The sequence below is a fragment of the Peromyscus leucopus genome, chromosome 9, assembly GCF_004664715.2.
Source record: "Peromyscus leucopus breed LL Stock chromosome 9, UCI_PerLeu_2.1, whole genome shotgun sequence".
NCBI classification, from domain to species: Eukaryota; Metazoa; Chordata; class Mammalia; order Rodentia; family Cricetidae; genus Peromyscus; species Peromyscus leucopus.
This window is the reverse complement of record NC_051070.1, coordinates 73,381,624-73,396,002: the sequence shown is the minus strand read 5'-3', so window position 1 is coordinate 73,396,002 and position 14,379 is coordinate 73,381,624. Positions and strand designations below refer to the sequence as shown.

The 14,379-nt window shown below is 38.4% G+C and overlaps 1 protein-coding gene across 1 annotated transcript; it reads right to left on the bottom strand.

The window, feature by feature from the left end:
• Positions 1-2,912: 2,912 nt before the first annotated feature.
• Positions 2,913-3,889, bottom strand: LOC114695984 (olfactory receptor 4N2-like). Its single transcript, XM_028873501.1, has one exon. It carries the CDS (start codon positions 3,873-3,875, stop codon positions 2,949-2,951), a length of 927 nt encoding a protein of 308 aa, XP_028729334.1. The 5' UTR covers positions 3,876-3,889; the 3' UTR covers positions 2,913-2,948.
• Between the last annotated feature and the right edge of the window lie 10,490 nt (positions 3,890-14,379).

Below are 14,379 nucleotides of genomic sequence, written 5' to 3'. Positions count from 1 at the left end.
CAGTCAGCAGCAAGACAGTGTACCCAGTAAACAGTAAAACAAAAAAAAAGGAACTATTGAATAGACAAAACATGAAGTAGAACCTTTGAAAACTATGACTCTACAACTTTGCATTTTGATTGGCTTGGTTTACTGTAGTGTTCTCTGTCTGTTGCCAAGAGGTTTTCTTGATGAGAGGTGAAGACTACACTTGTGTGTGAGTATAAGAATAAATATTTTTAGATTGTAGTTAAGGATTATGCTGTCTCAATTGATACATCTACAAAACACTCCCACAACTAAGGCTCAGGGATCATTGTAGAAGAACGCATGAAAAAATTGTAAGAGCTACAGGATCAGGGAGTTTGCTATGAGGTATGTCTTCTAGTAACATCAGAATCTATAAAGGTAAAGTCTCATGAGCATGACTGCCAAAATTTGAGATGAACAAGGATGATATTAACAAGCATGCCAAACTGGAACATGAAAAGTCCATGAGGCCTCAACTCTACACAAAGAACTATAGGAAACTAAGTGGAGCTAGGATCCTTGAAGGGAAGAGCATAGCAATTAATTGTCCAGTGCCAAATGATATGCCCAATTACATATATTCAAATAATATTATATGAATTCAAACACTGATATTTAGAAATATGTATGTATATACAAATACATGTAAGAATGCAATAACAGTTGACAAAACAAAGGCCATGAATTTGACAGAGGTAGGATGTGTATATAAGAAGAATCAGAGGGAGGAAAAGGAAGGCAAAAGATTTATAATTAAGAAATAATCTTAAAATTTAAAAATAAATAGCTTTTGTATTTTCTCATTTTTCTATATTTTCATCAAAAATAAACATTTAAAATTATGTAATGTAACCAAACAGCATCAATTGTTTGTGGGCTTGTTGAAGGCAAGCTGAAAGAAATATATATTTTTTGACAGAAGGGGATATGAAGGAAAAAGAGACAGATGTTTCCTGACAGGACACACAAATGGGGATGAAATCAGCCAGAATCTGCCTTGGGTTCCCTTTGAGATGAACATTTTCACAAGAAAGTTGAACAGAGACTAAACACTTGAGAAGTGAAATAAGAGGTCTTCTCCTTTGTCCAGTAAGCCCTGATGTAGTGCCTGTGTCTAAGACAGCACAGCAGAAGTAGATGTGGATGTAAAGTGTTGACTAGAGGCCTGAGTGGTGTCTCTGTGACTAAGAGCATTTGCTGATCTTTCAGAGAAGCTGAACACAATTCTGAGTACCATATAGGTTCTAATTTATTACTGCAGTTCCATGAGATATGACACCCTCTTCTGAATTCTGTGGACAACAGGCACAGGTTTGGTGAACAAACACACATAAAGGCAAACACTCATGTACATGAATTTTTTTTTTTTTTTTTTTTTTTTGGTTTTTCGAGACAGGGTTTTTCTGTGTAGCTTTGCGCCTTTTCCTGGAACTCACTTGGTAGCCCAGGCTGGCCTCAGACTCACAGAGATCTGCCTGCCTCTGCCTCCTGAGTGCTGGGATTAAAGGCATGCACCACCACGGCCCGGCTGTGCACCACCGCCCGGCTGTGCACCACCGCCCGGCAAAATAATTCTTTAAATCAAAATAATGACTACAAGAAATAATCAGTGGGCATCAGACTGCTAGAACATCATGGAGAACTGACTATATGGAGACATAGTCTAATTTGGGCCTCCAGGTTAAAGATGAACTCCAATGACTTCCTCTTGGCTCTCAGTGTGTTCATCATGTTCTGTGTAACTGTTAAAACTGCCACATCATGAGAATTTCCTTTGCATTCCTATATTTCACAATAGTCTGAGAAATAAATGTTCGAAATGGCAATATTTCATTTTGTAAGTGCTTTGGAAAAGTGAGAGCAGTGAGGATCTGTTACAAATGGCATTATACTTTTGTTGGGAAAAGTAAAAGAAAATGGGAAAGGAAAGCTAAGACGGTGGTGTGGACAAAGTGAATCAGAAGCAGGAGCAAAGGAATGCCAGGAAGCAAGTGCAATTCTTCTTGGAGAGCCACGATAGCCTGTTAACTGGAGAAACTACCTTTGCATGGAGAGCACAACCGGTAATAAAACTGAAAAGTGGGTAATGTGGAGAAGGTCAGGTAAGTACAAAATTAGCCAGTCTCACTTTTACACAGAAGCAAGGAGAAACATCACTTAGTTTGACTGTGAGGGGATGAAATGTTTAACCTTTGGGAGATTCATCTTGTAATACGATGAGATGCTGAAAATTAGATGCTTCTCCAATGATCTAGATGATGAGAAAGGCATTAGACTATAGTGTGAGCAGTGAAATAGAGAATGACATCCCAAAGGATCAAAGGAAGCTGTGTCTTAACTCCAGGAAAAGAGAGAAGAAAAGAAGTGTCCAGCAGTTGCTTCTAATTCATCCCAGGTGATGTTGGGAAGAGCAACAGTAAGGTAGCAGAAAGCCCTCTGCCGTTTGGCTCTTGATATTTTGCAACCTATTATCCTATGTATGAAAGTGGATTAATTTATTCATAGAATCTTATGGTGATGGCACATTACACAATGGACAAATCTGTGGGTTAGTTGTTCTTTTGTTTAAAATACTAATACTTTATTACTATGGTTATGGAGATACTGAAATTATTGTTTTTACCATAAAGTCCTTTAGTGTTTTTACTCTTACATCAATTAAAATTTAATCCCTATATCTATTACACTCATCCATTGTACTTAAACAAATCTATTATCTCTGTTGCGTCTTTTAAGCATATGAATTTTATTTTCTCACTATGTGTAAATCATTTTTAAAAAAAAACAAAATAAAGCACTAGGACAAAGGAAAAAAATCAATCAAATTGCCTATAATAGTGCTTGACAAATGAGATCTAATCAAAAAGAATGCTATTTATTTTGTAACTTAATAAATGCATGCCAAATTACCCCTGCCTGATTTCTCATTTAAAAACCAATTAACAAACTATTTTGTGAATAAATAACTTTTTCATGGAAGTTTTTACTTCCTGGTTTCGAAGGGTATAAATCACAGGATTCATCAATGGAAATATTACCGTGTGGAAGAAAGAAACCACTTTGTCAGCAGACAAGGCTGTGAATGGGCGTGTATAGATGAAAATTGCAGGTCCAAACATAAGAAATATGATTATAACATGAGTGGTACATGTGGATATAGCTTTGTTCTTTCCTTCAGAAGCTGACTTGTGAACGTGGCATAAAATAACTGCATATGAAGTGAGAAGCCCAAGAAAGCACACAAGGGTAAGCAGGCCACTATTGAAGATCATTAGAAGTTCAACTACAAAGGTATCTGTACAGGCTAGCTTGATGACCTGTGGGACATCACAGAAGAAGTTATCCAGATGGTTTGGCCCACAGAAGGGCAAGTGAAGGATGAGGACAACTTGAATAAGGGAGTGAACAAAGCCTCCAAGCCACGGAGCCAACAACATCCCATAGCAGGCTCTAGGGCTCATGACAGTGGAATAGTGTAAAGGCCTGCAGATGGCAATGTAGCGGTCAAAGGCCATCACGACCAGAAGTAAAAATTCCCCTCCTCCAAGGAAATGCAAGAAAAATAGCTGAGTGATGCAGGCTCTATACGAGATTATCTTCTTCTCAGAGAAGATGTCCATCAACATCCTGGGAGTCACAATGAAAGAATAGGAGGCATCCAGGAAGGCCAAATTTCCCAGAAATAAATAAAGTGGGGCATTGAGTCCAGGGTCTGATATGATGGTGAGGATGATGAAGACATTTCCAGGTAAGATGATGATGTAGAAAATTAAGCTCAGAGCAAAGACCAAGAACTGGATGTCATATGACTGAGTCAGTCCTATGAGGATGAATTCTGTGACAACTGTCCTGTTTTCTGCCTCCATTACCGGTCCCTATAGAACATAACAATCAAACATTTCTTTCCATCTCTTCCATCTAGATCATTGATATTCTCCTTCTAGAAGCTTAGTTAGACACAAGTAAATTATCCCATCACTTTCCACACATAAACTGTCTCCTCTGTACTTTAGCGTCTACATTTCATTACTACCAAACATTCTGCTCTTTTAGCCACACCTTCCTGCCAGCTTTACTCCTGAACTTCTGTTTGATTCTCATATGAGGAAAAAGATGCCATTGTCCTGGGTTTATTTCTCATTGCCCTGAGGTATTTTTTTTTAAAAGAAAACAACCTACTTACATATATTAAAGTCTTCATGTATATATTGTACAAGAGGATAGATGAGGGTTGATAGTAAAGAGGAGTGATATACACATATTCAATGTCTTAGCTATAATGTAATTGTACATTTATTTATCAAAACTATTGAACTATATCACCAGTTGAAATTTGTTTTTTAGTCATCAATTATGCCTTAAGAATGCTGTCCTAATTAAACACACACACAAAATAAAACAACAGCAACAACAACAACAAAAACATTTGCTGAAGACATTTTCCTTAAAGAAAATGTAGCCATTAATCATACAGGTGAATACAGGTGCTTTGGGGCAGTTGGCAAAGAGAAAACTGATAATTTTCTACATATAATCTCCCTATGAGGATTGTTCTCTGTATCAGGATGAGTGTGAAAATTTACTGTTATCATAACTGTAGCAATTTCATGACATGTCTATTTTTATCCAGGTCTTTGAAGGCCTGTCTTTTAGTTTTATGATTTTTATGGCATCATTCTGGGTTGTTGACTATAAAATGTACAAAGAAACCTTTAAGATATTTGTGTTTACCAGAAATAGGTTGTGAGTAAGATGCAATTTGAATAACCATAGGCTCAGATATTACATTAAAATAATTCAGTCTGATAGAGAATGATGTTTTACACAGTTTGTTTACAAAATGCACTTTTTAAAAAATAATATCTTTGAAAACAGAGTTGAAGGTAAGAGGGTTTCATTAGCTGCAACTGAAAAGAAAGACAGAGTGAAATAAAAAAGGAGTAAAAGAACAAATCTCTCAAATTAAAAATCAGTTCAATTATGTATAATTATACCTCTATTAAATATCAAAGCTCTTCTCTATTTCTATGTCTCTCATTCATCTCTACTCTAACCTTATATTGATAGATTTAATAATGACACTAATTTCCATATTTTGTTAAACTAAGAATTACAGAAAAAGCACATTAGATCAGGCACACACACACACACACACTAGTGTGTATGTGTTTACTAGAAAAAATAAATATATAGATACATACACATCGTATCATAAGCAAAACAAAGCTCAAAATGTGTGCAGTAGATGATCACATAACCATGTGTTCATTGGCAGCACTAACTGAACTTGATATTATTATTATTATTATTATTATTATTAACTCTAAAATTAAGACATGTAGTTTGAAGGGACATGTGGAAGGCACTAAGGGGGAGTCAAAGACATACTAGTAGATGGATATGCTCATTAACCTTTGTATAAATCTACAAATGCACTAGGTATTCTAAGTTCTAAGAAGTAAATAGATGTGATACGTATTTTCTTTTCCTTAATTTTAGACTGAAATTGTTGAGTTTGTTTACTGCATGAATCTGAGATTACAAAATCAAAACTTAAATGGATTTAACATCAGCATGGTGTCAAATCCTAAATTCAGTGTTTCTCGGTATTACTTGTAAAAGAAGAACCTCTTTTCCCAGCTGTGTGAGAAACTATGTCAGTTTGTCTTTCTCAAAGTCTGGATTTTCTTCTTAAATTTCAGCATAACATTTCTATATTGATGAATGGTTATTTTCTCTCACTTGTTTCAGTTGGTAGTTATAAATTTATGGCTAGGAGTAGACATCAAAATGATTTGTATTTTAATAAGCACTATGCAATCCTAATAAAACAACTCTAAATATCAGAAGAAAGAAGTGTATTATTGAGAATGCACCTTAATTTGGCATTAATTTATCATTTTATTTTTGCTATATTTCTTTGCATTCAATAGTAAGTATAAAACATGAGGTACTGCATTTTTGTATCCCTTAGTTTTATTCTTTATCAATATGAAGAATAGTAAGAGCATTTACCTCTCTAACTATCCATCAATACTCTCACACAGCAAACGTCTCCTTCTTCTAATGAAATAGGCAATACCTGACTGTTCCAACTTTATTCTTATTTTTTTCTTCTAAGAGAGGGGCCTTTTACAGTTTGACATACACAATTTGTGATGCAATGAAAAATGGGCCTTGGGAATTTGAAGGCTAAGTAAACTGTAGGGAATTTCTGTAGGAATTGTCAAAATGCCAACAGGTTATGGACAAAGAATGAAACTAGGGGTTTATTACACAGAGATGTCCAAATAAATGTCAGTCAAGATTTACAAGATAAGCAGTGGGTTCTAAAACAAATATTCTATCACTGACAGATTAGAGACCCGTGAACTGGAACTAATTTGAATGCTCTTCTCTCTGAGGACAACCATTCATGCCACTAGGAAGCACTATGCAAGCTTCCAAAGGAGGGAAGCAGCCACAAGTCCTACCCAGCTATAATGCCTATGAGCCACAGCAATGTCCAGTATGCTGTAGTGGCATGCATACCTTGGTGGTAACAAATAAACCTCTAACAGGACTTAAGACTCACTCAACAAGAGGGAAATCATGTCTGGTGCTGGAAGTCTAGCTAACTAATCAGTGCTTGTGAATGCATGGTCATTGGAGGAGAATTTACAGCTATACACTTACTAAAGCAATCCAGTCCCTAACAACAATGTGTAAACATTTGTCCTTGATCTCACAGATAAGTGTAGTCTCACTCCTCATCAAGAAAACATCTCTTTACAACAAGAGACCACTACAGAAAATTACAACCAATTCAAACGCAGATCTGTGGAGCTCATCCTCATTGATACCTCTATAAAACACCCCTATGTGTGTAGCTCAGAGGACATTTCAAAAGAGTGCTTAGAAAGTTTGTATGAACTCAAGAATCAGAGGGTTTGCTGTGAGATTGGGTAACCTAGTAATATCAGAAGCTAGAGCCATAAAGTCTCACCACCATGGCTGCCCAAAGGTGACCTCAAAAGGATGACAGTGACCATGCCACAGTAGAAAAAGAAAAGCCCATGAGATCTCAGTCTTGCACAAAGTACTGCAGGTAACTGAGAAAATCTGGGTGTGGGAGAGGTGGTCTTTCCCAAAGAAGAAACACCAATTGTCCAACAACAAATGGTCAGTCCTGAAAACACACATACCAGTAAAATTATGATGGAACAGGGTATATTAAGAAAATATATGTATATGCACATATATGCATGCAATAACATGCATATAGAAAAGAGTCACTAAATTTGAAAGAGAGCCTGGAGGGCTATATGGAAGAGTTTGGAGGAAGGAAGAGGGAGGAAGAAATGTTGTAATTATATTATAATATAATAAAAGATAAAAAAAAGAAAAAAGAAAAGAAAATATCAAAAATAAAAGAAAAAATCACTTTCTGTGTAACCGTTGGGGGCCATTACAAAAACCACAACCAATATACAGAGTTGTGGAGCCCAGCCCAAAAAAATATCTACAATACAACTCCCACATCTAAAGCTCTGGAATAATTTCACAAGAGGGGGCAAATAGATTCTAAAGACCAGACTGACAGGAAATTTGTTGTGTGAGATTGTGTCTCATAGAAATTTCAGAAGCTACACACACAAATATCTCACCAATATGATTGCCTGAACATTGGCTGACCAAGGACAATAATAATAAACATGCTAATGTGGACATAAGAAATCCCACAAGGCCTCAACCCTACACAAAGAACTACAGGCAGCTAAAAAATGTGAGTGGGAAAAACAGCCTTCCCATGAAAAGGGCACACCAATTGATTATCTAATGCCAGATAGTCATCCATGAAATCATTCGTAGAAGTAATATTATCAGACTGAGCAGGTTGTATGTATGTATGTAGGAAGAGATAAAAACAGTTAATTAAAAGGAGGCTACACATTTGAAAGAGATCAGGGACAGATATATGGAAGGGTTTGTACGGAGGAATGGGAAATGGAGGAAAAAGAAATTGTTGCTTCAACAAGAAAGGATATTATGTAGTAATACTGGTTGTATGTTCCTGGGCAGTTGGTTTTCCTTTTGTGGGTTCTTAGGCTTGTTGATGCAAAAACTTAAAAATGGACTTAGGAGGAATATTTTGTTTTTATAAAATAGTTATTTTTAAAAATTATAATTACATCAATTCTTCCCTTTACTTCCTCCAACTCCTCCAAGTCCCTTCTTCTTGCTGTCTCTCGTGGCTTCTTTTTCTTTATTTGACATTACACGCACCCACTACTAAATATATAAATATAATCTGCACCATCTGTATAATGTTACTTGTACGTATGTAATTTTGAGGGCTGACCAATTGTCCTTGGATAACTAATTATAGGACTGTTCCCTGATGAACATATTGCTCCTGCTCTCAGCTTTCCTTACTTCTCATTGTCTAGGGTTGCAGCCTTATGAGATTTCCCCTATTAGAATGAATATTAAGGACAATTTTGTTAGAGTTTGAAAGAAAAGAAACAAGACATTCAAATAGTAATTCCCAGCAGCTTATCAGAGAAGAGAAATGGGGAAGAGAAAGAAACTCATACTTTCAGTATTAGGTGGACAATGGAGACCTGTCGGCACTTACCTAAAGGGAAGGGGGCATTGGAGAAGACAGTGATGTATCCCAGAGTAACAAGGTAAACTTGTTTAGGGTTGTGGTTAGGTATCCAAAACAAAATTGAAAGAGTGAAAGAGTAAAAAGAAAAAGTTATATTTTCTGAGTTAAAATTCAGGGGGAAAAAGGCACAGGGCAAGTAGGAAAAGCAGGAAGGGAGGTGCTGTTGGGAAGTGTAAATGCACTTCTTACTAAACATAAAAGTATTCTTCCCATATTCTCAGCATTTCTTCTGGTAATTCAGATTTTCCTTAGAATGATCTCCTGATATTGTGCTTAACTGGCCCACTTGATAGATTATATGAAATATGTTGAGTCCTATGCCAAAAATTAAAATAATTAAGAGCACTCTTCTATAGATGTAACCAACCGTCTTATTAAATAAGAAACACAGAAATAATGCAAAAGAGAAAGCCGAGAGGTCAGAGCTCAGAGCTAAAATCTCACCCTTCCGCCTGCGGTGTCCCAGCTTCCCGAAGGAGACTCTATTTCCTGTCTGTTCGTCTATTTAAAGTATTTTGTTATGCCTTCTCATTGGTTGTAAACCCAAACACGTGACTGCCTCGTCACTGTCTAAATGTACAGCCCCCTAGGTCTCAAAGGCATATGTCTCCAATGCTGGCTATATCCCTGAACACACAGATATCTATGGGATTAAAGGCGTGTACCACCACCGCCACACTCTTGCTATGGCTCTAATAGCTCTGACCCCCGGGCAACTTTATTTATTAACATACAATCAAAATCACATTTCAGTACAATTAGATTACCACCACACTCTTCTGCTTAATGGGGTGAAGATAGAGGTGAAGGAAACAAATAATTTGAGAAATACAAATTTACTGACCAGTTGATTGACAGGCCCAGCTGGGTCAGGCTCTGAAGTGAAGCGGTCATAATATAATAATGTGCAATGTTCTAACATTTGGAGCAGATAAAAATGATATGTCTTCACCCAGTTCCAGAGTTAGAATTCAGATTCCATTGCACTGACCCATCAGAAGTCGCAGTCATTGAAGACCTTTCAAAAGACCTGAAACTTTCTCCTTTCAAATAGTAAATTTGAGGTTGGATCCTTAGCCAAATGTAAGGGAGGGATTAATTCTCAAAGACCTTCAAGTCTTCTAATGTCCATTGAGCCACCCGTCTTTCCCCCACTAAAAAGGTCAGACCTAAAATCATTTAGGAGACAGTCATTGAGGTGGTCTGGCCGTTTTTCTCTTCGTTGATAATAGAAGTTTAACATCTTTGCTCTTGCTGACTTTCAGTCCTTGCAGTGTGGCCAGAGGACCCAGACAGATTTAGACTGTTGCTGGGCCATCAGGGGATGGATACTATAAAAAGAAGAAATAAAATGAACACAGCAGTTAAGCATGCAAAGTGCAAAATCTATTAGGATTGTTATAAAATTTATAATCCATATAACCTATTCTTGCCATGAAAACCTAGACATCTAATTGTAAATTATTCTTGTTAATCAGCTAAAATGGTAAGTCATATTGGTATTTAAGGTAGAAGCTAGAAGTCTATTTGTACATTTTAAAGGTTATATTGAATAGTCACAGAATGGAAGGTCACATGCAGGGATTGGCAGTTAAAATGTAACTGTTTAACTCTCTGCAATCAGTCAATCAGGCTTCTAGAATTATTAATTAAGGTATGGCTCTTTTGCTGGGATCTTTAGTTCACAGATCTCCCTGTTAACAAGCATCACATTTCCTTTATGTGAAGGCAAAATAGTATACCACATTGCTAGTAATATTCATTCCTAGGATCTGATATACAGAAGACTGTGTAGTCAAGAAGGCTAGCAAAAAACAAATCCCTAGATCATTTTAAGTTTATTTGCTGTTGTGATATGACTCCAATTTTTTTCCCATTCTCTTCATTTGATGCAATATTTTCATGCTATAGATACTAGGAATATTATGCCTAAACTTAAAAATGGTCGTGAAAACAAAATGGCCTGTAGAAGTGAAAACAGGGGGTAGGGAAAATATAGGACCTATCCCTGGTGCATGGACTGGCTTTTGGAGCCCATTGCCTATGGTGGGACACCTTGCACATCCTTGATGCGGGGTGAGGGGTTTGGACTTGCCTCAGCTGAATGTGCTGGGCTCTGCTGACTCCCCATGGGAGGCCATACCTTTTTGTAGGAAGGGATGGAGATGGGCTGGGAGGGAAGGCTGTTGGAGAGCGATAGGAGGGATGAGGAGGAATCTGTGACTGATATATGGAATGAATACAAAATGTCTTAACAAAAAAAAGGAAAAAAGTTATATGTTCATAGGTGTGCGGATTAATGTCAGAGTCTTCAATTTGATTCCATTGGTCCACATGCCGGTTTTTATGCCAATACCAAGCTGCTTTTATTACTGTAGCTCTATAGTAGAGCTTGAAGTCAGGGATGGTGATGCCTCCAGAGGTTGTCTTATTGTACAGGATTCTTTTGGCTATCCTGGGTTTTTTGTTTTTCCATATGAAGTTGAGTATTATTCTTTCTAGGTCTGTGAAGAATTGTGTTGATATTTTGATGGGGATTGCATTGAATCTGTAGATTGCTTTTGGTAAAATTGCCATTTTTACTATGTTGGTCCTGCCTATGGATGACTGGACTGCTACTCACATCACCAGGGAGGCTACCTGGAAAACAGCACCCCAAGAAAGACACGGGGATCACCCAATGACGGAGAAATGGCTGAGATCTACATGAATAACCTGGACATGAGTGGGAGTAATGAGGGGCGAGGGGCAAGGGAAAGAAAGCCTGTGGGAGCGGGAGATCCCAGCTGGATCAAGAACAGAGAGGGAGAACAAGGAATAGGAGACCATGGTAAATGAAGACCACATGAGAAAAGGAAGAAACAAAGTGCTAGAGAGGCCCACAGAAATCCACAAAGATAACCCACAATAGACTGCTGGCAATGGTCAAGAGACAGCTGGAACTGAACTACTCTGGTGATGGGACGGCCAAACACCCTAATAGTCATGCTGGAAACCCATCCAACAACTGAGGGATCTGGATGCAGAGATCCACGGCTAGGCCCCCGGTGGAGCTCCGGGAGTCCAGTTAGCAAGAAAAAGGAGGGTTTATATGAGCGAGAATTGTTGAGACGAAGGTTGGATAAAGCACAGGACAAATAGCCAAAGGAAAGGGAACACATGAACTATGAACCAAAGGCTGAGAGGCCCCCAACTGGATCAGGCCCTCTGAATAGGTGAGACAGTTGATTGGCTTGATCTGTTTGGGAGGCATCTAGGCAGTGGTACCGGGTCCTGTGCTCATTACATGAGTTGGCTGTTTGAAACCTGGGGCTTATGCAGGGATGCTTGGCTCAGTCTGGGAGGAGGGGACTGGACCTGCCTGGACTGAGTCTACCAGGTTGATCTCAGTCCTCGGGGGAAGCTTTGCCCTGGAGGAGGTGGGAATGGTGGATGGTCTGGGGGGTAGGGAAAGGGGACAGGAGCGGGGAGAACAAGGGAATCTGTGGCTGATATGTAGAGCTGAATGGTATTGTAAAATAAAATAAAAGGAAAAAAACACAAAAAGAAGAAGAAGTAACTATCTTGTATATTTTTAAACACCTCAACATCAAACAATTTAAGAAATATAAAATATGAGAGTTTTGAATATTTTCAGAGTAATTTAAATTTAGTCATTTAATATACCTAATTGGCAGTGTGGTAGAAAGAGTCTGACTCGGGTTCTCTGAAATATACAAGAGTGGGTTCTGAGAAGTTGGAAAAAGTCTGTAGAAAGAAGTATATATCAAGGAGTTTGTCACATTTCATTACCTTCATTTACGTATATGTTGTGTGTGTGTTCATTCTACATAAGATGTATTTAAGTCAAAGAATGACTACAGGGAGTCATTTCTCCATTTCTTCCATTTGTGGCCAGTGAAGCAAACTTGGGTTGGTAGTAAGTCTTGGCAGTAGGCACCTTTACCTAGTGAGCCCTCTCACCAGCCCACATATGCACACGGTAAGTTATGGGGCTGGAGAGAGATGGCTAGGTGATTAAGAGCTCTTGTTGCTTTGGCATAGGACCCAGATTTGGTTCCCAGCAACTACATGTGGTTTACAATCACTATACGATACAATCATCTGATGCCCTTTTCTGACTTCTGTGGGCACTAGGATACATATGGTACACATACATATGTACAGGTAAAAAAAAAAAATCCATACACATGAAATAAAAATAAACAAATTTAAATAAATAAAGCAGTAATAACGTAAGCATCAAAATGAAGGAGCTGTAAAAATTGTATGATCTATGATTTGGAACAACATGAATCTATTCATGCTTACTGAATTCTATACAAATAAAGAAGCACAAACTAGTGTGCTCAATCTCCAGCACCAGGTGTGGTTTCCCTCTGTGGCTGAGCTGGTCTTAAGTTCTATGAGAGCGCTCTTTGATACCACCAGTGTTTGTGTGCTGTTACTGCACCCTAAGGTGACTGCACCCTAAGATTACTGCACTCTAAGATTACTGCACCCTAAGATGACTGCACCCTGCCGGTCATTGCTGCTGTGCTCAGGCATCATCGACTGCACGGACTGCTGGCTGGTTTCCTCCTTTGGAGGCTTGCGTAGTAACTTCTGGTACCAGGAATACTATCCTCAGGGAGGGGGCGTTTATGTCATTTCCAGCTCAAGGGCCTTTGGGCCCTGTTTCTGAAGTGCGTGGTGTCCTCTATGATAGGGACTTACCTTCCACCACTGGGTGGAGGGGGTAGTAACCAAGGGCAACAAGAGGCTATATATTTTGGGAGACTCTTGGACAGCCCTGGCCAACAACTTCTAAAAGGACTTCTTGTGTCTGGTATGGGAATTTTTCTTATGTTGTCTTTGGCTCTTGTAGGGAACAGCCTCAGCCCAGATGATAAAAGTTTATTAAAAAGCATATATGTATATTTATACACTGAATTACATGCATTGTTTTTTTTTGTTTTGTTTTGTTTTTTTGTTTTTTTCGAGACAGGGTTTCTCTGTGTAGCTTTGCGCCTTTCCTGGAGCTCACTTGGTAGCCCAGGCTGGCCTCGAACTCACAGAGATCCACCTGCCTCTGCCTCCGGAGTGCTGGGATTAAAGGCATGTGCCACCAATGCCCGGCATGTTTTTAATACCTTGGTAAATAGTTAATATTATGATTTATTGCAGCACTTTCAGTAATACATTTTGTTATTTTAATTAACCTCCTCCCTTCTATATTTATCTCCCTCCCTCCCTCCTCATGCTCATAGATAGCACAAAGGAAACCAGAAATGTTATACTTGCAGGCTTTCTCTTCCATGGAAAAGATTGACACCTGTGTTCCACCCAGAAAGCTGGGATTGGATGTAGTTAATAATCTAGTGAACTTTTGCTATCTGTAGAACCAGACCTCACCTGAATCCCCAAGACTATTGTATTATCCCAGACTCCTGAGCATTGTTTCCCAGTCCATAGAACCCATTCTTATGAAAGAAATCCCATGTATTTTGCAAAATAATTTACTATTACACTTATTACAGACCCTTTCTCACTAGACCTCTAACCTGAGCATGGTACTGGATAATCAGTTAGGGGTGGGGGGGTCTCCTCTGGGGAAGACAATTTATCCCACTCTCAGTGTTCCTCAGATGACTGTAGTTCTTTTTCCAGGCCTGGGGCCTCATGTTAACATGTCTATTTCTTTTTGTCTCTACACCTATAATCTGACTTAACCATAAGCA